Genomic DNA, 22,301 nt, shown 5'->3' with positions numbered 1-22,301 from the left:
TTCTAGGAAGGGAGTGTTAAGAAAAACCTGAGTCAGTTTAAAACAATTTAATAATTCTTGGCTAAAAACATGTAGTGTGTACAGACAAGACACAACTTGGTTCAGTAAAAAAAAATTAAACATTTCACATCACAAGTGCTAACAAAGTATTGGTGTATGGTGAAATATGGAAAAACACCAAGTTCATTTCAGTGAAAAGGCGCAAACGCGGGCAAGCAAGTCAATTCATTTTGCCTTATGCATTTTGCCACATAGCTTTATCTTGAACACAAATCAGACAGCTCATTTAACTCCTTTGGTGCTATGTACAAGGTAACATCTGGACAAGCAGCAGAGCTGTAGATGTTGACAGATGATTCAACAATGGAAGTCAATGCAGATGTACAAGTACTTGATGAGTGGTGCCTTCAGGAGTTTCAGAACAGTTGGTTTCCAAAAGATGACGACGATCTTCAAATGTTGTGCTTGAATGCCTTGCTGCATGAGAGGATGATAAAAGAATCAGATATCATTCTCTGAAAACCTGAAACAAACTTACTGGAAACCTGAAAAAGGAACACAGGGAGGGGAAAGAATTGCCAAAAGGGGACAGGAGCGAAACACATTCATACGCATGCATTCACTGACACACACTGTGCACAAAAGCTGCGCATCACTCACATACCAATTAATGCATAAACTTGCACACTCAAGATATGCATCAAAGTAGTGCCATACACCTACAAATGGGTGCAGGATGACAATCCCAGATATGGCTGTACTAAGGACAAACACGCTACACAACCTGTCCATAGAGCTCATTCATAATTCATTCTAACAGGAACTCGAACCACCCCAATCTGTGGAGCAGAACATTTACAAAGGAGCCACATTTTATCATGGCCAGGGGAATTAAAAACCACTGGAAGTAACAGAACTAACAATTAATGAAAAAGTAAACAAAAACTTCTATGTTGTGCCCCCTCCCCCCCAAAGAAGGACACCTAACATGCAAAATCTTGAGAATTTACAAAAAGAAATTTAGAAAAAGAAAAAAAACTGGGGAGAAACAAAATAAACAGGGCCCAAAAAAATATTTGGAACCAAAGTTAAGAAAAGGTGGGGAAAATTTACAGAAAAAAAAGGGCAATTACACCATGAGAACCCGACGCAAAGGAGAAGGGAGTCTGGGACAGAGGAGAAACTGAAACCGACCATTTCCTGATGGGCAGGGCAGCCAAATTCAAGACGGGACAGCCCCAGGGTCAGGATGCATCCTGGAAGCATTTCCTCAAAGATTTCAGGAGTCGGAGTGTCGAGACGCTTCTTCTCCTTCATTGCAGTGCAAATGCAGTTATGCCATAATGCAGTCGTCTATTTGTCTTTGCTACCACGACGTTTGTCCTTGCGGTCCCTGTCTCGCTCACGTTCGCGGTCTCGGTCTCTTTCTCTCTCTCTCTCGCGGTCTCTATCGCGGCCTTGGTCGCGGCCTTGGTCTCTGCCTTGGTCTCTGCCTTGATCCCGGCCTTGGTCTCGGCCCGGGCCCCGTTGCGTGTTTCTCTCATGGGCCCTCCTCATCTCAGCCCGCAGCCTCTCGTGCTCCGCCATATGCTTCCGACGCATCTCCTCCTTCTCGGCAATCTGAGGGACAAGGACAGACAGAGCGATCAGTCACACAGACAGACAGAGAAAGAGACAGTCGCTTTTATTACTATCATGTAAACATACCTGTTCAGGCGTGAGCGGCAGCCAGTAGATACAAGGCGTGGTTTTTGTTTTCCGGAACAGGTCATCCAGTAACTTAGCAGGGGCTGCTTCTTCAGTTCTCTTCGCCTTGCGGGCTGGCGGCCAAACAAGGAGGACAGGATGTTAGGCAAAGCCAAATCAATTGGGAAGACGTGTGTGTTCAGAAACAAATTATCTGCTGCACAACTTTACTCACCTGGGCCGTCATGAGATGGCGACACCGACCGCTTGTCTCGTCTCACTCGCCGATCGTCCTCCCTCTTCTTTCTGTCGTCGAGACCGCCCTCCCTCGCGTCCGCCGCGTCCGCCACCTTGCCGAGGTCCCATTCACGCACAGGCTGAGCCACCTGACGAAAACGCGATAAATTAACTCAAGTCAGCCAAGATAAGGTATAGTTCGAAGCAAACTGGCGCTGTAGACGAGTAACTCACCTTTATAATTTTCTCATCAAGATCTTTGACATCTCTGTGATGAGTGTCACTGGGCAGAACAGACTTTCTGATAACAATGGGTTCACCTTCTGCTTCAGACTGCGCTTTTATCATATCCTCTTTCTTGGCAAATTCTACATGAAGTGCTTTGCGGTTGGAAATAGGCCAATGCACCCCATGCAAGGCATGCCTAGTTTCTACAGCCTGATCCTCATTTTCATACTGGAAGAATAAATAAAATTTAGTTAGGTTTCTTTTTAAGTGTCTTAAAAGAAGAAAGCATGCAAAAACTCTTACCTCAATGTAACATTGTGACTTAATGCTATTAATCCAAAATCCTCCTTCAGCAAATTTTCCAGTTCTAGAGAGAAGTTCCCTCAGTTGGCCCACAGTGAAGGGTCTCACCAAATTTGTTATGTAAAGGACAGTGGAAATTCTTTGTTTTAATGGGGTAGGCGATTTTGTACTAGTGGCTCTAGAGCCTTCGTTGGACACAGAAATCTTTCGTTCAATTTTTTTCTCTGAAACAAAACAATTTAAATAAAGAATCAGGTACTCAGGTATGAGGTGATAGGTAATAGTCCAGTATACCCACCTTCAGCTTCTAATGACGAATTAACAACTATGCGAGTAGTTTCAGGCAAGGAAGCACCTGGTGGAGGAAGAGGCCGGTCAACTACAATTCTTTCTCTCCCTCTCTCCAAATTCGATGATCGTTCATCCTCGTCAAACACTTCTCCCTCTTCTTCAAGATTTAAATGAACCTCACTCTCAGCAACTGGTTTAGCATCAGGAATAAGATTCTGGAGGAACAAACAGACATTTAAAAGAATATCATGATTACACATATTACCATAAATTAATGTTAAGGATTAACAATACAACTTACCTTTAAAGGATCTGATGATATACATAACACAGGCTTCTTAATACTCTTGCATGAACCCCACCTTCGCTTGCGTGCTACTGGCTGTTCAGAAGGTTTGATGTCTTCTGTAACAACAACAACAAAGTCAAGGTTTATTATAATTATTCCTTGTTATTAATAGAACTGTTAATTGATAAGCTCAACAGCTTGTAAGTATCAACATTGCTAAAATTTCTGAAACTCACCCTCTGGGCTTGGAACACTGCTTGAATTCTCCTAAAGAGGTAAGAAAAAATTATTAATAAAATAGAACAGAGCAATTTAAATCTCATAACTAACTCATTACAAACAACATCTTACCTTATTTTCATCTACAGTAGCATCAGAAGATGCTGGATTTTCTGATGCCGTTCCATCTTCAGATTTTGTCTGGTCCTCACTAGGTGCAGAGCTGAAATGGTAAATTATGTCAGAAAAAATATTGAGATATTTGTGAGAAGTGTGTGAAGGAAACATTTAACAACCAAACACCAATTTCACTCACTGAAACAACTAGAAAATATTATGAAAATACAAAGATGTAACTTACATAGTTCTTCTGAGAGAAACTTTTTCAGCCAGCTCAGACGTACTAGGAAGCTTTCTGCGCAACCGTGTGGGTGGTGCAGGCGTCTCGTCCTTAACAGGTTCTGTCTTAACAAGTTCCTTAACAACTTGAGTGTCTTCCTGCTTTGGAGCAAGACCACGAACAATTTTCTTAGGAACTGTATCACGTTCATTACTAGAATGCCTGGTCTTCTTTCGTTTTAAGTTACTTTCAGAATCCGAGTCTGAACTTGAACTACGGTCTGAAGATGAACTACTGCTTGCTGAGCGATGAGTACGTCTGGAAAAGCAACAAAAACTTGATAAGAAAAAAGTAAACAGACTAATGATGCAGTTTTGAAAATGGACAGTGCCTACCTCCTCCCACGAGCTTTTTCCACCTCTCTCGCTTCTACAGCTTCAGCTTCAGCCATCTCAGTATCATGTTCCACAGGTGACCCTGGAGCAAGGTCCATCACGGGCTCGTCGTCAGACTGGTCCTCCTCCTCAGGCACTTGTACGGGTGCAGCAGCGGATTCCTTTTCATCGTCACTTTCGTCAGCATTGGCTTCAGTGGGTGTAACCGCTTCTTCGGATACCTTTGCAGCTTTGGCTGCTGCGTCAAGTTTGGCCTGAGCTTGAACTTTGGCAGCAACCTCGGCGTCAGCAGCAGCTTTGGCATCTGCTTTGGCCTTCACCTCTGCGGCAGCCTTCGCGTCAGCAGCGGCCTTGGCTTTGGCTTCTTCAGCGGCCTTGGCCTTGGCTTCTTCCAGGGCTTTAGCCTTGGCTTCTGCAGCTGCCTTAGCCTTGGCTTCTGCAGCTGCCTTAGCCTTGGCATCTGCGGCTGCTTTGGCTTCTTCAGCGGCCTTGGCCTCTGCTGCTGCCTTGGCCTCTTCGGCGGCCTTCACCTTGGCTTCTGCTGCTGCTTTGGCCTTGGCTTCTGCTGCTGCTTTGGCCTTGGCCTCTTCGGCGGCCTTGGCCTTGGCCTCTTCGGCGGCCTTGGCCTTGGCCTCTTCGGCGGCCTTGGCCTTGGCCTCTTCGGCGGCCTTGGCCTTGGCCTCTTCGGCGGCCCTGGTCTTGGCTTCTTCGGCGGCCTTGGCCTTGGCTTCTTCGGCGGCCCTGGCCTTGGCTTCTGCTACTGCTTTGGCCTTGGCTTCTGCAGCTGCCTTGGCTTTGGCTTCTTCAGCGGCCTTGGCTTCTGCCTTAGCCTTGGCTTCTGCGGCGGCCTTGGCTTCTGCGGCGGCCTTGGCTTCTGCGGCGGCCTTGGCTTCTGCGGCGGCCTTGGCTTCTGCTAATGCTTTAGCCTTGGCCTCTGCGGCGGCTTTGGCTTCTGCGGCGGCTTTGGCCTCAGCAATTGCTTTTGCTTTCGCCTCTTGGGCGGCCTTGGCCTCTGCGATTGCTTTCGCTTTGGCTTCTGCGGCGGCCTTGGCTTCTTGCGCGGCCTTGGCTTCGGCAGCTGCCTTGGCTTCGGCGGCGGCTTTAGCCTTCGCTTCTGCAGCAGCTTTAGCCTTCGCTTCTGCAGCTGCTTTAGCCTTGGCCTCAGCGGCGGCTTTGGCTTCGGCCGCAGCTTTAGCCTTGGCTTCGGCCGCTGCTTTAGCCTGAGCTTCTGCAGCCTTAGCGGCAGCATTAGCTTTCTCGGTCTCTTCTGCTTTTCCAGGTGGCACAACTGTTTTAACTTTAACAACTACCTTGTCTCCCTTGTTGGTTTTGGTGCCAGCCACATTCTCAATAACTTCTAAGCCATCACGAGAAGATGAGTCTTCATTTTCTTCAGAAGATTTGGATGGAACTGACGCAGAATCTTCTTTAATAACTTGGATTTCATCATCCTCCTCTTTGGCTTCCTCCTCTTCTTCTTCAGCTTTATCAGGGGTTGATGATCGTGACTTCTCAGATGAAGATGAAGAAGATGTGGAGGAGGAGGAGGAAGACGATGAAGATGATGAGCTTTCCTTTGATACCTGCTCTAAACGCCTCGCGGCTCGTGCTTTGCCAGTTAAACCAGAGGAATCCGGCTCAGGCGTCGGACTTGGCTGCGCAACAGCTGCTAGCTGCTGAGCAACATTTCCTTCCACCTCAACAATCGTGTGCATCTCAGGTTCCCTGACTCCTCTGCAAATAAAAACAAATAGTCAACCACCAACCACAAAAAAAATTCATAAACAAACAAAACAGAAAATAACACTTAATGCCAACAGTTTCGAAGTGGCTTACCTTCTTTTACGGGGTGAAGCTATTTCTGGCTCCACAGGTCCTGAGCGACACAACTTCAACTTGGCTATACCAGTGCCTGATCCATTGGAGTTTTGAACTTTCCATACAGTACTTGAATCCTGAAAAAAAGGTGTTAGTAGTTGTAAGATTTGCAATATGCAAATGAAAATGGAAAGATGGAAACTAATAGTTGAGAGGCAACTTACTGCTTCAGTTTCATTTGAACCATTGGAGTCTCTGTCTGCGTTGTTGTCTGCTTCTAAATCTACAGTCTCTGCTGGTTTGGTCTCTTCCACGGGCACATCAACTCTTCGGGAGGATCGGCGAGTGCGGCTTGCAGCAGGAGTAGTGGGAACAGGTCTTTCTTCAGGTTCAACAATTGCTCTCCTCTGGAAAAATAAATTGTTGCTAAGACAACAAGCGCAAGTGAAAACAACAGCAAAGTACTTTGTTCGAGCCTTACCGATTTTGGTGTAGGCATGACTTCTTCCTCTGATTCTTCATCCGAAGAAGATTCAGACTTCTTGCGACGCCCCCTCCGTGTTGCGCGTTTAGGTGGCGGAGTATCAACATCTTCAGAAGCTTTGGCCCGTGCCCTTAAACTTGTTCTCCGCATGGTGAATCCTACAAGAGAACAGAACACCAGAAATTGTGTAACAAAAGTAGTACAGAACCACAGCTTCAGGGAATTTAAAAAAGTAAACATAAGAATAATAAGGGCAATACATAATTAGCTCTACTGAATCAAAGTTTTAAACAGTAACTTTAGCACTAGACAAGGGCAAGGCCTTATTAAAACAGGTTATGAATTTAAAAAAAACCAACGGAAACCGAAAAACAAACAGTAGTACGTAACAAATCAATAAGATAACCCTAGCAGCGCGGCACTGCCGTCCGATAAAAACATTCCAGAACGGCCACGACCAAGGCATAAAACAAAAGGGCAGAATGCACGACCCGTTTACGTTTCCATGTGTTTCCAAAAAACTCTTCGGAGAACCATGAGAAAATTCCCAGCGGTCAGAAAATCCAACTAAAACTACTTAACCAAGTACGAAGACGCGACGAGGAACAGACGCACAAGCCAAGCAAAACAACTTCATAAAATAATGCTTACCCTAGACAAACCAATCAAAGTTCCAACTACAGGGTCAATTTTCGGAGGACAGAAAAACGCAAAATAAAAAGCGGCAGGCTGCAACTCAGTGCATTTCAGTCAAATGATAAATAGCTTTCGTTGGCTTTTTCTTGAAATGGTTGTTCCAAATCCGGACACTACACTGGACTGAGGCACCGCCTTCTTGAATCAAAGTAGGCACACTTACTAATTTATTTGCTTATTTTTTTGTTTCATAGTTTATTCATAAAGATAAAAACGAAAAGAAAAAATACTTGTTTTAATCTACTGAACAAATATTTAAAATAAGTCACAAATCAGAAATAAAAGCGTTTCGGGGGTGAGGAGGGGAGAGGGGAGGGGTCACCGACCCTACCCCTTCCCCCCTCCCGCGTTCCAAAGCAGACGATTCAAAAGCAGCGCCTTGTGAGCGCTCCGCTAACCAGCAGCACACCCGTAAATTTGCACCGTAGCCCAGTTGGTTCTGTCAGGTTAGGAAAGATTCTTGCAGATTTCTCCAAGTGCGGCACTCTTGTGACCCTCGCCCTTCCCTTGCAGTGCGCTTGGCTGCATCCAGGCGGAGAGCAACCCTGTCTGTCGACTGTCACCCCAGTGTGTCTTGTCATCCCAGCCGTCGCCATGGAGGTCATGTCGAACCTGGTCACCCAGAACATCCCCAACTACCTGTCCGGGCTCCCGGTGCCCAAGTCCATCGGAGGCTGGTTCAAACTCGGAGGTGAGACGCCGGCATGCGGCTGAGTGTCTGTGGGTTCGTTTCGCACGAGGCAAGTCCCCACAGGTTCCATAGGTTGAGGTCCTCACCCCGAGTGACCTCAAAGTTGGTCTGAAAACGGCCAGGACATCAGCTGATTGGGGAAGACAGCTTAAACCACCTGCCCACCACTAATCTGGTGCTCCTTATCTTTCTCACAGAGATTGGAAGATTCGAAAGAACTAGCTTGCAAATAGGTTGAGCTGTTTGTGCTGAATACAGGATTCCGTCTTTGTTTACGTTGTAATGTTTTCCCTTTATGTTTCAGTCCGTGATTGGCTGTCTCTGGTGCCCCTGGGTGCTGTCATTGGTGGCATTACATACATGTCATATTTGGCATTTTGTCCTTGTGGACGTGTGTGCAAGGTATTTATGGCTCCAGACCTTGCCTGGACAGTGACTTGCACTCACGGTGGTTGACCCTTGTCGCTCTTTCTTTCCAGATCCACATCAATAACTCAATTGAGAAGAACAATGCTAAAGTTGTCCACTCTGTAGATGTAGAGGATCTTGGTGAAACTTCAGCATTTTGTCGCTGCTGGAAGAGCAAGACCGTAAGTCTCTTCAAAGAATGAACTTGTGAAATATTGATTTCAGGCAATTGATGTTTTGAATTTTTTTCTTGCAGTTCCCCAAGTGTGATGGCTCTCACAACGCTCACAATGAGACTACAGGTGACAATGTTGGCCCCCTCGTTGTGAAGAAGAAGAAATAAAGGAATTAAAATTTGCTTAGTGCCAAACTAGGGTTTTTGTAAACAATTTGATTGATTTCACTTCCTTCAATGTGATTGCATTTTTGACATTTGTTACTTTTAGATTTGTTTTCCACATGCTTGTGTGATTGATCTCAAATCAGTTCTGAACTGCTTAGAGTGATGGTAGTTATGTGCCATGCACATGCATGTTTTTAAAAACATTATTGTAATTTTCCTTTGTAGCTAAAAGTCCTCCCTGCTTCGTTTCTTTATTTCACAGTAATAATCTTCAGGCAATTGTACATATTTCTTGCTGTTTTCAATTTTATTGGCTTCACTGCTGTCATCCTTTAAGTTTCAAATGCCTATGATGGCTATAGACCTCTGTTGAGCTCCTCATACACACGGGACAATAAAATTAATACTTCAAATACTCTTTAAATTATTTAAATTTTAAAAAAAGTAACAAGTACGCTTTGCTTTGATAGAAAGCCACATTCCATAACTTAAACGCCGTCAAACCCGCGAAGGCTCCTTGAAGCGCCCGCCGCTCACGGGAGTCGAATGGGTTGCCTAGCAGCACGGCCACAGGGGCCACAGGGGCCCATTTGACTTGCACTCCTCGGTCCCGCGCGCCGCGGCAGTCTTTCAGTCTCGAAATGCACGTGCAGGCGCTCTGCTGCGCTCTGCCACGATGACCTGCCCAGGAACTGGCTGAAGCTGAAGTCGTGTCCTCGGCTCACAGCTGAAACATGACGAGGCGGAAAGGAAGAAAACTTTAGTTCAGGGGCGTTCACGGACGCGGGCCCAGGCTGGTCGATCCGGTTCAAAGTTGTATCGGGCCTCTTACAAAACCCAGCCTGCAGCCTGGGCTGGCTCTCTAGGCCGGCCCAGGCACCAGGCCGGCGCCGCGTTCACCCGCGGACATCCTGCTTCTGCTTCTCGTCCTACCGGCAGCGCGGCGGCGGCGGCCTCGGGTGGGCCGAGCCCACGGTCTTAACCAGTGTACATAACATCTAATTCCGGTGGACCTAACCCGCCTGACCCAGTTGGATGGTTGGATGCATGGGGTATAATTACAGCCACCTTAGTTTCCCTAGCAGAGCTAGCTCTATGGCCTGGCGGCCTGGCCACCAGGCCCTGCCCGACGAGCGCAGCGCCGACTCCCCTCCGGCGAGTCTTGGGGCGGATGGGACTGACTGAAACGCCTAGCCGCAGTCCGCCACAGCGTCTCGTCGCTCTGTCTCCCTCACGCCCGTTCGAACGTCGCTCGAGCGCGACAGAGACAGCGTCCAGGCAGACACGGAGCGGGGTGACTCGCGAGTAAGCGCCACCACTCGGCAGACTCGGCACTGCGAGAGGAGACGGCCGGGAAAGTCGGCAACTCGTCCAATCGGGAGACCAACAAAAACGGGGCAACTGGATGGGATGGGTCCAGTCCTGGCGCCCAGGCGGGCTGACGCTGGGCTCGCGTGCCCGTGCCGCCGACGCGACGGACGCGACGTCCACACGGCTGCAGATAGGCCAGGCGCGGCTCCGTGCCGCATAGCCATGGCGTAGCCGCGTGCCTGGCCGACGTGCGCGTTGCGCGCGAGTGAATGCCAGGGCGGCCAGGGCAGTGACGACCTCGCCAAGAATTCGTCGTCCGAGGGGGAGGCAGAGTCAGCACCTCTCGCTCCGGTCCGGAAGAACGAGACCAAACTCACCTGGAAATTCCTCAGGTCCCGGTCTTGCTCGAACTGCTCCTCGTTGACTAGAATCTCCCGGTTGCCGTACCTCCTCCTGGGGACAAATCGGGACGGAAATGGATGAGAGGAACAGTCAGATCGGCGGCAGAGACACGCGAGCATGAGGCATTAAGCATGAAGGGACGGCGAGTGGCGTGGGAGTTGTGCAATTAGTAGTGGCTGCGCGGTGCCCTATGCCCGCCATGCCCGCCCCGTCACTTAGCGTCGCGACCGTCGCCACCGTCGCGACGGCCCTACCCTGTTGGCGGTTTAGCGGTCCAAATTCAGCTGCAATGAGCTCGAATGAGCCAAATTCATTGGAAAAAGGGGGGGGGGTAAATCGCCTGTCGGCTTCACGTCTGCAATCCTGTCGCCCCTTTCCCGAGACATGCAACGCAAAAAAGGTATTTTTAAAAAAAATTGCACGACGAAATGTGGACTTCCCGGTGACGTCACCGCACCACCACCACCGAGCGCGCCAGCATGGTGCCAGGCGGTCAAGGTAATGATACTGCCGGGCTGTCAAAGCCTTCGACGTCATCTCGAAATTTCACTTGCGTCACAGCAACGGCTCGGATCGCGCGCCCGCAACAATCAAATTCCGCGAAGCTCCCGTGTCAAAACGCGATAGGTGGTCCAGAAGCGGCGCAGCGGCGTACGCGAGGGCGAGAGAGACAGGGCGCGGCGACAGCGATGGAATTTGGAGTGCGGACTGCGCGTCGAGTGAAATGGAACAGGAGGCTCTCTAGGCGGGATGGGCTGCTGCAGACCGATTCCGAGAGTCGTTTTCGTCGCTCTGTCTCTCTCGCCTCTGCGCGGGACGCCCCATGAGTGCGAGAGAGACAGTGCGGGATGGCATCGCGAATCGCGAGCGGGAAGAGCGAATCGGCAGGGAAGTCGCGGATCTACATTCCGGCATGAGAGGCGAGGCAAGGCGAGGCAAGGCGATGCAAGGGCGGTCATTACCCTACCCGCGCCACCCGTCGCTCTGTCTCTCTCGCACCCCTGCCAACCTGCGGCACGACCCGTGCGTGCGACAGAGACGGAGCAACGACGGCTGCGGCTGCGCCACTTTGCCGTCCGCGATTCGGCGAAACACGCGCCGGCTTTTGGGGACCGAAATGATTGGCAGGGCCGGCACCGACGGACTCCGCCTGGACCAAGGACTCCGCGATGCTGAGTGCCAAAGGCAGCCGAAGGCAGCCAAAGGTGGCCGAGGCCGAAGGCATGCTGCCCCGCCTTGCTTCGCCTTGCTTCGCCTTGCTCCCCCAAGCCACGCCTAGCCTAGTCCGGCCTGCCTAGGCAGACCTAGGCCCACCCAGAACCACCCAGCCGGGGGCAATGCACGCGCCACGCACGGAAGTTTTAGCTGCGAGTAGTCAGGTAAGCGCAGCGTTCATTTTGTTTTCGCCCCCGTCTCACTGACTTTCCTATACTTACTCCAAGACCCGTCGCCACACCAGCAGGGAGAAGTACCCCACCAGCGCGACGCTGACGAACACGCCGACCAGGACGGCGGCGGACTTGGTGGGCTCCAGGAAGGGTCTGGCGGTGGCGGCGGGCGGAGCGACGCCGACGACCACCGTGTGGTTGACGGCGGTGGCAGCGGTGGCGGCGGTGGCCCGGGCCGGCGAGGCCTGCGAGGAGGGCGTCGGCGGCGGCCCCGTCTCGTTGACGTGCAGCCGCAGCTTGTCCAGGTTCGGCCCGCTGGGGAACCGTCTCGGGGGAAGTTCAGCGCCCTTGTCGTCCACGTCGACCCCGCCGCAGCTCACGAGACCTGCCGGGACAGAGACAGCCACCGGCGGGGTCAGTGTCAGTGGCTACCCTCTCTGTCACGCTCCCACCCACGCCACGTGCGGCGGGCCGCGCGCCGACAGAGAGAGGCAGAGGCAGAGACAGGTGCTTCGGCCGGGTTTCCGATCGCACCCCCGGGAGTGCCAGTAGCGAGTTCCTGTTTGTGCGACTCACACTCGCGTTGGTGTGGGTGTGTGCGTGCCCCAGACAGCAGACCACGCGACTGCACCATGCGACTGCGCCGCAGCGTAGCCCGGAGGGAACACGAGGGGAGCCATGACGAGGCACTAAGTTATTTCCGTCAAGTGGTCTGCAAACCCGGGACATTTAAACCGGCACTGCAGGACGCAAACAGCAGACTGATTCCGAGAGCCGTTTTTGTCGATCTGTCTCCCACGAAAACGACTCACGGGCCAATTGAGGCGTAAAAAGGTAATTAGGATTAACCGCACCGACTACGTACATTCACATTCGCTTCGCCAATTGCTCCCCACTGCGCCGGCACCGCATCGCCCCTCCCTGGCCTGGCCGCTGGGCCGTCCTTTGGTCCCTTTGGTCCCTTTGGTCCCTTTGGTTCGGCGCAGGCCGGAAGCAGGCGAAGCAAGCTTCATTCCGAAGGATCGTCTCGTCGCTCAGTCTCTCTCGCACCCCTACGGACCTACGGACCGGCCCAAGAGTGCGAGAGAGACAGGGCGACGAGACGATCCTGCAAAATCGGGCGGCAATAAAAGCGCGCGCGCTGTCACGCCGCTGCCGCTGTACGATGCGGCCAGACGTGTCAACATCCGCCAAAGCGTTCGCGTCCGCGTCCGCGGTTCGGGCGGACGGGGTCATGGCGGCTGATGGGCCGTGATGATGGTCCAGACGGGCCAAGGGGCGCCGCCGCCGCGACGCCGCATTTCCATTGGTTTCCATGCGTTAGCATTCCGACGCACCGCGCGACGCGGGCTGGCCGATGGCCGCGGGTTGCCGCGGGTCTAGTCCCTTGACGGGCAGCGGCCGGCCGCCGGACTGATTCCGGGCACCGCGTTTGTCTTACTCGCGCACACGGGGCGTCGCGCACAGGTGCGAGAGAGACAGAGCGACGACGTGTTCGGAATGGGTGCCGGCGCCGCGCTCGCCGCTGCCGGCCAATCGGCCAATCCGTCGCCAAGAAAACGAGAATAAAAGCAAAGCATGATTGCGGCTTGGGCTTGGATGACGAGGACCGGGAACACGTTTGGATTGCCGCTTGCCGCTCGACTCGCGGACTTTTTTCGAGTCGATACTACCCACTACACTCGACCGAAGGCGAGGTCGCTGTTCGACGCGCGGCGGGCGCTGTGCAGTCGTGGGGAATGACCAGTCGACGCCGACCTGCCGACTGATTCCGAGAGGCGTTTTCGTCGCTCTGTCTCTCGCGCACTCATGGGGCGTCCTCTGAAGGTGCGGTAGAGACAGAGCGCGACGAAAGCGACTCTCGGAATGAGTCTGCTGCGCCGAACCAAAACACCGGAAGTCGCGCACCTGCGCGACGTAGAACCGCGAGGCGCGCGAGTGTACTTACAGGCGGCTGCCGCCAGCAGCAGGAGCACGGCGTGCAGCGACGGGGCCGCGAGCTTGGCGCGGTGGCCGCGGCTGGCCCGGCGGACGGGGCCGGCCGCCTCCGCCATGGGTGCCGACGGGGTGCTCAGCGCCGACGTGGAGTGCGCCGCCGTGGACGGTGGACAGTGGACGGCCGGTCGGTGGCGGTGTGTCGGCGCGGCGCGGGCGCAGTCCTCTGCCAAACCCTTGCCTTCCGCGACCCGCCGCTCCTTGTATCAGTAGATTAGATACAGGCCGCGGTGACGCCGCCGGGAAGGGCCTAGGCGGGGCAGGGCGAGGACGGCCGCCAAGCTACGCGAACGCGCTACGCTACGCGAAGCTGGGCGGCGCGGCGGCGCCAGGGAACTCGGCAGGCCGCGGACGCGGACGCGGAGGGTCGGCCGGACTTGGCGTCCCGGGCTCGGGGCTGGAGCGAGTCTAGAGTGTGCGCCGGGCTGACTGGCTGGCTGGCCACTCATCTGGCCGTGGCGGTGTGGCGGTGTGGTGGTGTGGCGGAGACGAGACCACTGGCCTGGAGCAGGGCGTAGAGGAGGGAGAGGGGAGCGCGGCGGCACCGCCGGCATGGAGACAAGCTCCACGCCGCCAGGGCCTACCCAGGGCCCAGACTGCCCAGAGCCCGGGGCGCGGTGGAAGGGATGGCCGGAGGCCCCGCCACGCCCCGCCCCGCCGCCGTCTGCTACTTGAGGAAGGATGCGGCGGGGAAGTCCCAGCCGTCCCAGCCCCAGCCAGGAGACAGCAGAGTGATTCCGGTCGGCGGTTGCGTCGCTCTGTCTCTGTCGCACCCACGGATGCCCGATAAGAGTGAGAGAGACAGAGTGACGATACCGCCGTACGGGATCGACCTGTAGGAGGTCGAGGAGACGCCCAGTCAGTGGACGTCTTTCCGAACCAGGCCGTAAAACATTGCCGACCGGCATAAAAATGAGATGGGGGAAGATTCAACATTAACGGCTGGAGTCACCTTTCTACTTAAACGGACGATTTATTTTTACAGCAGTTACTTACAGATTTGAGCCCAGTTTAGTATGAAATTATCTTTAGTACAAAACAATGCATAGCCTTATATAAAGTTGTTTGTGCCTTGCTAGAGCTAATTTTAACAAGTAACAAAATATAGAACACAAGCAGTTGGCATGTTGACGCAGCAACAAACAGTCCACCTTTTGCATTAGGCTTTACTTGAGAACAGCGCTGTGTGTTCCAGACAAAGGTTTATAGCAGCCTTAACTCACAAAGTTAAATACATATACAAATTGGGTATTAAGAATAGATGTGCATAATATAAATGAAATTATCAGAATAGACAATTTTAGCAGTAAAATGGGTAAAAGCATAAGGGCGAATGATTTTATGGGTACTTCATATATGTTGTGCTGTCAAGCACACACACTTAAAAAAACAACAACAACAGCGAATTATATATTATTATATTATATAAATACATATGAAAGGAAAACATTTAATCAAACCGCTTGCAATTGTCACAATGCCTAAACAAAAGTATATCACAAAACAAATGAGAACATGGCAGCACTTTGACTAATTTTCTGACTATCACAAACATAGCAGTTCTCTCTTATATAGGAATGCAACAATCTTAGAAATAAGTACACTAAAATTGACATACCTACAGTGACTTTATTACAATGATCACAGGTAGTTAGTTTACAATTCTTGGCAATAAAATTCTGATATAAATACTTACAAAACGTCATGAATCATATTCCATCTAACAGAACAAAATAATTCAAACAACAGTAGCTTTGAAATAAAAGCAATATAAGCAATAACAACATATAATTTTCAGCACAGCCTTAGAACTGCACACTTTCTCACCACTTGTCATGCCTTCTATGCAAATCTAAAACCATGTACTTGTCACAAATTGATTTGGAAAAAAAATCTTCAGTTTACAGTATATATACTGCAGAGGTCAACAGTGGAACCAAACACTGTTGAATCCTGTGTTCCTCACTCAAAATCCCACTTCCTAAAAGTTCCATATCAGTTGGGGAAATGTGAATTTTTAACACCTCAATAGAAGCCCTTACCAAAAGTAATGGGGCTCAAGATCAAATTTGTAACTGGGTAGACACTGTGAGATGCTCAATTACAATATTTCAATGCTTTCCCTTACACATCCCGGTGACAACCGACTGAATTGAGGTGCTAGTGAGGTTCACAGGGAAGTGAATCACTCAAACCAGAGGGGATTCACTTCTATTAAAAACCTGTGCTACATGGTCTCTTCCGCAAGTATCTCAAACTCTCTTCGTAACTCATTCCCACTGTCGCCAAGGCGCTTGCAAAGCAGGAGGGCAGCCCGGTGATTCCCAGAGTCGAAGAGACACCGTGCAAAATCGAGCTCTACCGCAGTGAGAAGAGAAGTCTGTAAGTTACTGTTAAGGAAATTACAAAAGTTATCAAGACAGATTGGAAAACAATTAGCTTGAACAAGGACATTATGAAGCAATGTTTTAAAGGATATGAGGTGATGCAGCTTCCATATATTTCCTCTGAGGAAGAAGACCAAATTCACGGCATGCTTGGAGAAATAGGCCAGCATGTTTATGAAGACGGAAGCCACCTAAAGTTTCAAGTACTCGCTCAAAACTGCTCATTGAAAGTATGACTAGAATAGCTTCATTCTGGAAAACACGGATGCACAAAAATCCAGCTTAATTACAGACAGAAAAAGTTGATATTGATGCTCAAACTCAATGTAAAATTGATACATGTCAACATACTCTGTGTCCGGTAGCAAAAAGATGATCAGCATACTTCCTCATAACTTCATGCATTTCTGCTGGAGGAAGAACAGATTTTGCTAACCACACAGCTGAGTCCCAGAGATTGTATGACAGAAGGTACCTGCAGGCATCCAACCCCTTGCCTATCAAGCACAGCAGCTGAACTCCTAGAAACATTAAAGAAAAAGTTATAAAGATTATATGGTCATTATTTCAGTCAATGCCACCTCTTTGAACTGAGCCAAATACCTTCCCAAATGTTTCCATTTGCAATCAGATTTGTTGCCACAAGCTTGATAGTGCTTTGAGCAGCACCTGTTGATTGGATTGTGGCAACAAGACAAGCTCTGGAAAACAGAAATGACTTGAAAAAAGTTTCACGATTGATCATACTGATAATACCCCGTTGATGAAAATTGACCGTACTTGATGGCATCTGTATAGTAGTTTGGATTTTCGAGTTCTGTTTCAAGCAAAAGCTGGACAGCTCGATCAGTCTCTCCAAGTAATATGAGTTCCTGAATGACTTTCTTTGTGTGTTCTTCATCACCTCTTTTACTTTCATATGCAATCACCCGGTCCATTTGCTGTCTCTAAACAGGTAAAAGATAACCACACAGAAAAAATTAAATAAGCTACTAAAAACAATATACAATCAAAAAAAAAAAAAATTTAAAAAATAACTGAGCATGATGAAACAGGCCATACCTTATATGTGTATGAATCACAGAGATAGTCATAGTGTGAATCAAGAGGCAGAATATTTGCTCTAATTTTTGGAGTCTTAGAGCTTGTTGAAGATGGTGAATCAAAAGTGAGATTATTGAAATCACAAAGTGAAAAATCTGATTCACTCAGCCTAAAACAAATTGCAAGAAAAATTGGAATAGTTATAATCTAGAAATTTACAAAGAAAAATCAAAAGATATTTTCTTTACCTTTGTTTTTGCTCTGCTTGAGCAACCCGCAAATAATACAGGGCCACAGTCCAAAAGTCAACATCAAATTGCTCTCCAAATAATCTTGCCACTAAAAGACTTCGCTCTGCAACACCCATCATACCCTCTTGGGCAGAAAGAAGAGAGAGAGCAGCGGGATCTATTTGTCGTAATTGGTCACCAATTGCTAGAAGTAAAATGCAAAGACAGTGACACTCTATTCAACAAGAAAAGGAAAAAGTTTTCAAAAGTCCATAATTACCTTTAATTTCTAGCTCTGTAAATCCATCTTCTGTTGTGAAAGACTGCCAAGGCTTTGGAGCATCCACCATGCTAGCTTCAGTATCCTTTTCCCAGTATCGGGTAACAAGTGTTATCTCCAAATTAGTACGCACATTCTTGGGAAGGAGAGCCACACAATAGATGCGATCTGGGAACACACATGATTATAAACAGATTACAATTTTCAATACAAAGATGTCCAGGCCCAGTTCAGCAAATCAAACAAAACTTAAAAACACGCACCATGAAACTCATACTCATTTATGGATGAAGAGCACTCTTTCAGACTGGAGTCCATGATTCGAATGCACCCATCTTGACTCACAAGGAGAGGACAGTCCTCACTTGCCCAGTCAATGTCAACTATTGAAACCATATCCCGTGGACATTTTAGTTCTACTCGTTTGAGGCTCTGGAAAGGAATGTAAAATCATAATCTACACACGGCAAAAATAAAAGGGGACTGTTTGGAAACATGAAACTAACTTCATTCAGATGTAGAAGCATAACACCGTCATTGTAGAGAACCAATAATTTCATAGTGGTTTCTCCGGGAGCAAAACCAATTTTCTTGATGGCCCCTCTCCCTGTAGCAATAACAGAGTATTTCTTGGCCTTCAGATAAAATATGTGGAGATTTCCCTCCACATCACCTTGGACGATCTGCTCACCCTTGTGAGTCAAGCATGAGATTTGAGCCTTTCCAGGCTAAAAATCAAACAAAATACAGAAATTTTAGAATTCCAGCTAACAAAAAGAGGTGGAAACCAGATAAATTAATGAACAGACATACCTCTTGCAGTACTTTAATACTGTCTCTGGCAACATTTCCTTCCACAATATAGTAATAAAAGTTACATTCAGTGTCAGCAAGTGCAAATTGCTCACTAACAACTTCACTCTGCCTTGCTGACTCCGCATCTGTCTCTTGTACAACATCAAGATGGGCCGAACCAAAAGCACTTGCTTCATCTGTAACCAAAAGACATCAATGAGTGGATGGAAGAATAAAGACAATAATAGTCAAATGTCTGCCCAAAATCATTTCAGAAGCTATGCAGGGAAAGTTTCACTAACCCGAGACAGGGGTAGGGGTGCTTGGAACAGAACTCTGACTAGATCTTCTTGCTTCCTTGTCTCTCTTTTTTGCTCCTCTTTTGTAGTAGGGACTCATCCATTCCTGTTATGAAAGGTCAAGCAAAAATTATGACATCTTTCAAAACAATAATTATCTGATTGTCTCTTAGTCACATACAGTCTCTTACCAGTGCTGTAATTCCAGAAAACTTTTTGCTCAAAGTCCACAACAAGTGAAGTGTTTGCATGTCCCACACCTCTACGGTTGCATCCTTTTGGACAACAGCAAAATAACACCTGTTAAGTATGGTAAAAAATGTAGATTTGGTGACAAAAAAAGTAGAATAGTTTATTTATGAGCAGTGTAAGGGACTATTTACCTCAATGGTGAAACTCGAACAATTTCAACAGGGGCCTCATCACCCCTGTCCTGACGCACTTGTTGTACATATCCAGTCAGAATATTAGTCAATCGTAGTTCGTTTCGAACCAAATTACTGCTTGGGCTAGAGTTTGGATAACTCCAAGTCAAAATAGAATTGTGGTTAACCCACTCTATACCTCTATATTTTTAAATAAATATAAATAAGCAATTTTGTATTTATTAAAAATGGCACGCAAAGGATAAACTGAAAATTATGAGAGGTAACACCTTAAAATTTTACCTGATTGGGTAAGAACTGACTGCAACTTCCTTCTCTACAGTTCCAGTTGCAACATTAATTATTTGAACTAGTCCATTTGATGTGCCTGCCGCCAAAAGAGGACCTTGCAGGTTAAGGCTGATTTGTTTAATCTTGCATGGAGACAATGGGCACATTTTGACAGCTGTTAATGGGCTGGTTATGGAGTGGAGCAAGCCCATCAAAAGAAGGCGAACTGGACCAACAACAGCATCCTGTAAAAGAGCAAAGCAGAATGAAATTCAATTGGTTCTGATATACATAGGTGCAAGGAAAGTTAAGCTATGTTTAAATAGAACCATACACTGTTGAGCGGTGGCACCAGATCAGATAATGTCTCTTTGGGCCAATTGATATGAAAGCCCGTAGAGTGGGAGATCAAATTGGCATACCAGGCAGCCCCCACATTTGATGATTGAAGTTCCAGAAAGACTATTTTGCCAGTGTTGATAAACAAGGCTAAATGATAAGATAATAAAAAAAAAAAGATTAATTATGTACTTTTTTAAACTGTTCCTCAGGTGGTCCAGATTACTTACCAATACGTTTCTCACACATTCGACTGACAGCAATGCCAATAATTTTGGATCCTTTAGTTTGCCTGATAACTTCACTCTGGCATTTTTGTTCGTATGCCATTTCTAAATAGGAATCCCCACCCATCGCTACATTGTCAGCTGCAATTAACAGAATGTAATTTAGAAAATGTGTGCAGAGCAAAAGGGCAACTGTATTGGAAACACTGTAAAAGGAAAATGATCACCTCACCCAAACTACTAGAAGAGCCATGGGCATCCAATGGTGATGCCAAAAACTGTGGCTGTTGACGATGGAATCTGACAGACACACTTCCTGATTCATGCAAGCAGTATAACACATTGCGCTGTCTTGCGGATACAACCTGCAAAAGTGGGGATGTGGACCTTTCAAGAGGGATAAGGCCTACAGTGTGGTTGATGTGCAAGTCAAGTATCAGAATTTCAGAGGGATAAACGAGAAGAAGAAGGTTTCGAATGGCTTGGTGGTGAATGACTTGTAAACACTCAGCCACTGGGACAGACTCGTCAGCCCTGAAAACAACAAAGGAAACAAATTCAAGAAATTGGTTAGGCAACACTGTAAGGAATATTTTATCTATCAACTTAAATACAATGGCTTACTTTGGCTTCACTTCTCCAACAACTAGATCACGCATAAGCCTTCGTAACCGATCTCGTGTGCCATGTTTCTCTTCACTTGCATTTCCAAACATCAGGCTTCCAGAGCTAGTTGATCGAGAATTAGAATTCTGTTTGGGTGATGATATATAAAATTTACGTCCATTGGAGGAAGGCATTTTTGATGGGGAGAGGTCAGACACAAACAGAATGCAATCGGTGCACTGAACTGCAAATTGAAGATAGATTATTCTAGATCAGACACTTTACAGATAACATGAACTTCACACGAAACAAATAAGTTTAAATGCTAATTACAGGCAATCTTGTTGGCTTCAAATGGGTTTAAATCAAAAGCCACCAAGGATTCGGTGTAAGTCTTCTTCCAAAGTTTGGTTCCGGAAAGGGTATCCCACAAAACAAGGGCATATGGAGGATGCAATGTCAATAGCAAGTGATTTCCCTCGTCATATCCTGTTAACCATGCCATACCTAGGATGTCGAAACAAGTTAGTGGAAGAATTCATAAGAAAAATATTGATCCTACCCGATAATCAAAGCACTTACATGTTGCTGGACTCTTGCTGTCTTGAAGAACAAATTTACTTTTCCCAGACGGGATATTCCACACCACAATATGTCCATTACTATCGCTTGAAACCAGTTTTTTGTGGCGGCCTGCACCCCATAGCACCTGGTGAGTTACATTGGTTAATTAAGGTGATGGTAGAAAATTAAAAATCTCCACCAGAAAATTTTTATTCAGATTGACTTACTCTATTCACCATGGATTTATGTTTATCAAGGGACTGTATTGGCTGCACATTTTTGGTGTCAACAATAACAACTGTATATTGACAACCATATGCTAGAAGTCCATTCCTCCCCCTAAAATGTAACAACATGCAAATTACGGCAAAGGCATCAAGTCTAATAACTCAAATATAAAAATGAAGAGACAAAAAATTGCTCACCAGTCTATTGCACCCTGATTATAAGAACTGGCAGGACCAGTCAATACTCGAGGAGCAACCAATGGTTTGTTGGGTCTAACCGTTTCTTGCTCTAGATTTAAAGATGTGGGCCGATCATCTCTCAAATTTGTTTCAGGCTCCATTGTGTGCTCTAGAGACAAATTAAGCCTCCCAAATCAAAATTATCACAGATGCTGAGGGTGCACCTGTCATAAGAGAATATTAGAGGTTGTTCATTTTGAAAAATCAGTAAAAATGAATGTTTTAGTGCGAAAAATTGTTTTGTTTTTCTAAGATAACTAAGAAATAAAAAATAAGATCTGTGTATGAAATATTCACGAAAGATGTACTGAAAATATACAAACAAATAACTTACAGAAGATAATCTAAGGAAGACAACTATTAACACAATTTCATGACACTCGACTGGCATAATGACATTTGACTCAGATGGACTGCTTAAACAAACTTCATCAACAACGAGAGCACAGAAAATTAAATTCTATTGGATATGTAAACAATCACTTTCGATTTGGACACTTTGACAACAAAACCCTAACCTTCAAATGTCAGCCAACGAGTGACGTGAAGTACCACCACAACGGTACAAAATGAACCTCCTGTGCCAACTTAGAATACTGAAGACTTGTTGTTGGGTTGTTTTGAAATTTGAGACAACCCAAAAAGAACTGGTTCTTAAAAATTGCGAATTGTTTACTTTCAGAGATTTATTGCCTCCTGCTCTTCTGGTCATTCCTATTTTCCTGTGGCGATGAGGATTTCCCTCCTTGAGGATTTCCCCGTGTAAGGTGAGTTGTGTTTTACTAAAAAGAGTCGGAGGTTTGGAAATTTTTCTGCTTGTGCGTGCAATAGTCAATAAGATCAAATTATGTTGATTTAGCGTTGATTCTACAAAATGGTAAGA

General features: G+C 47.6%; 4 protein-coding genes across 6 annotated transcripts; 1 reads left to right on the top strand and 3 right to left on the bottom strand.

The window, feature by feature from the left end:
- Positions 1 to 32: 32 nt before the first annotated feature.
- Positions 33 to 7,131, bottom strand: LOC117647530 (apoptotic chromatin condensation inducer in the nucleus-like). 2 transcript variants are annotated; one of them, XR_004587834.1, is made up of 16 exons: positions 6,942 to 7,131; positions 6,288 to 6,448; positions 6,031 to 6,213; positions 5,825 to 5,943; positions 3,989 to 5,722; positions 3,615 to 3,911; positions 3,386 to 3,476; positions 3,271 to 3,301; positions 3,047 to 3,150; positions 2,753 to 2,960; positions 2,455 to 2,678; positions 2,158 to 2,379; positions 1,922 to 2,072; positions 1,708 to 1,820; positions 1,195 to 1,620; positions 33 to 477 (listed from the first exon to the last, which is right to left on the bottom strand). XR_004587834.1 is itself a non-coding variant. In XM_034389305.1 (15 exons), exons 2-15 carry the CDS (start codon positions 6,438 to 6,440, stop codon positions 1,354 to 1,356), a joined length of 3,897 nt encoding a protein of 1,298 aa, XP_034245196.1. In that variant the 5' UTR covers positions 6,441 to 6,448; positions 6,942 to 7,131; the 3' UTR covers positions 33 to 1,353. The 2 variants fall into 2 exon arrangements, 1 of the variants encoding a protein (XP_034245196.1); XM_034389305.1 differs by having other exon boundaries at positions 33 to 1,620.
- Positions 7,132 to 7,318: 187 nt separating this feature from the next.
- LOC117647534 (CDGSH iron-sulfur domain-containing protein 2 homolog) lies at positions 7,319 to 8,841 on the top strand. Of its 2 annotated transcripts, none has more exons than XM_034389310.1 (5): positions 7,319 to 7,432; positions 7,500 to 7,677; positions 7,982 to 8,079; positions 8,157 to 8,267; positions 8,342 to 8,841. In XM_034389310.1, the coding sequence occupies exons 2-5, from the start codon at positions 7,581 to 7,583 to the stop codon at positions 8,426 to 8,428; spliced, it is 393 nt and encodes a 130-aa protein (XP_034245201.1). In that variant the 5' UTR covers positions 7,319 to 7,432; positions 7,500 to 7,580; the 3' UTR covers positions 8,429 to 8,841. The 2 variants fall into 2 exon arrangements, with proteins under 2 accessions (XP_034245201.1, XP_034245202.1); XM_034389311.1 differs by having other exon boundaries at positions 7,366 to 7,427.
- On the bottom strand, positions 8,836 to 13,598 carry LOC117647532. The gene is made up of 4 exons (XM_034389308.1): positions 13,478 to 13,598; positions 11,578 to 11,914; positions 10,117 to 10,192; positions 8,836 to 9,155 (listed from the first exon to the last, which is right to left on the bottom strand). The coding sequence occupies exons 1-4, from the start codon at positions 13,581 to 13,583 to the stop codon at positions 9,150 to 9,152; spliced, it is 525 nt and encodes a 174-aa protein (XP_034245199.1). The 5' UTR covers positions 13,584 to 13,598; the 3' UTR covers positions 8,836 to 9,149.
- Positions 13,599 to 14,472: 874 nt separating this feature from the next.
- On the bottom strand, positions 14,473 to 21,981 carry LOC117647132 (WD repeat-containing protein 11-like). The gene is made up of 24 exons (XM_034388676.1): positions 21,753 to 21,981; positions 21,377 to 21,582; positions 21,179 to 21,290; positions 20,970 to 21,096; positions 20,721 to 20,894; positions 20,406 to 20,631; positions 20,014 to 20,315; positions 19,785 to 19,922; positions 19,550 to 19,704; positions 19,228 to 19,460; positions 18,943 to 19,125; positions 18,751 to 18,859; positions 18,563 to 18,665; positions 18,279 to 18,457; positions 17,972 to 18,193; positions 17,729 to 17,897; positions 17,466 to 17,633; positions 17,204 to 17,390; positions 16,974 to 17,124; positions 16,692 to 16,858; positions 16,515 to 16,612; positions 16,263 to 16,432; positions 16,004 to 16,163; positions 14,473 to 15,906 (listed from the first exon to the last, which is right to left on the bottom strand). The coding sequence occupies exons 2-24, from the start codon at positions 21,517 to 21,519 to the stop codon at positions 15,752 to 15,754; spliced, it is 3,831 nt and encodes a 1,276-aa protein (XP_034244567.1). The 5' UTR covers positions 21,520 to 21,582; positions 21,753 to 21,981; the 3' UTR covers positions 14,473 to 15,751.
- Positions 21,982 to 22,301: the final 320 nt, after the last annotated feature.

This window comes from Thrips palmi, unplaced genomic scaffold (genome assembly GCF_012932325.1).
Source record: "Thrips palmi isolate BJ-2018 unplaced genomic scaffold, TpBJ-2018v1 HiC_scaffold_2, whole genome shotgun sequence".
Taxonomy (NCBI): Eukaryota; Metazoa; Arthropoda; class Insecta; order Thysanoptera; family Thripidae; genus Thrips; species Thrips palmi.
This window is presented reverse-complemented; position numbering and strand designations above follow the sequence as displayed.

Coding starts and splice junctions, on each gene's coding strand:
- LOC117647530 (XM_034389305.1), bottom strand. CDS start 6,440: ATGCGGAGAACAAGTTTAAGGGCACGGGCCAAAGCTTCTGAAGATGTT. Junction 3,151..3,270: donor CAGTGTTCCAAGCCCAGAGG/GTGAGTTTCAGA, acceptor TTGTTGTTACAG/AAGACATCAAACCTTCTGAA. Junction 1,621..1,707: donor TGCCGCTCACGCCTGAACAG/GTATGTTTACAT, acceptor CTTGTCCCTCAG/ATTGCCGAGAAGGAGGAGAT.
- LOC117647534 (XM_034389310.1), top strand. CDS start 7,581: ATGGAGGTCATGTCGAACCTGGTCACCCAGAACATCCCCAACTACCTG. Junction 7,678..7,981: donor AGGCTGGTTCAAACTCGGAG/GTGAGACGCCGG, acceptor TTTATGTTTCAG/TCCGTGATTGGCTGTCTCTG. Junction 8,080..8,156: donor CTTGTGGACGTGTGTGCAAG/GTATTTATGGCT, acceptor CTTTCTTTCCAG/ATCCACATCAATAACTCAAT.
- LOC117647532 (XM_034389308.1), bottom strand. CDS start 13,583: ATGGCGGAGGCGGCCGGCCCCGTCCGCCGGGCCAGCCGCGGCCACCGC. Junction 11,915..13,477: donor GCTGCTGGCGGCAGCCGCCT/GTAAGTACACTC, acceptor CTGTCCCGGCAG/GTCTCGTGAGCTGCGGCGGG. Junction 10,193..11,577: donor GTGTGGCGACGGGTCTTGGA/GTAAGTATAGGA, acceptor ATTTGTCCCCAG/GAGGAGGTACGGCAACCGGG.
- LOC117647132 (XM_034388676.1), bottom strand. CDS start 21,519: ATGGAGCCTGAAACAAATTTGAGAGATGATCGGCCCACATCTTTAAAT. Junction 21,291..21,376: donor AATCAGGGTGCAATAGACTG/GTGAGCAATTTT, acceptor GTTACATTTTAG/GGGGAGGAATGGACTTCTAG. Junction 15,907..16,003: donor TATGGAAGCTGCATCACCTC/ATATCCTTTAAA, acceptor ACAGTAACTTAC/AGACTTCTCTTCTCACTGCG.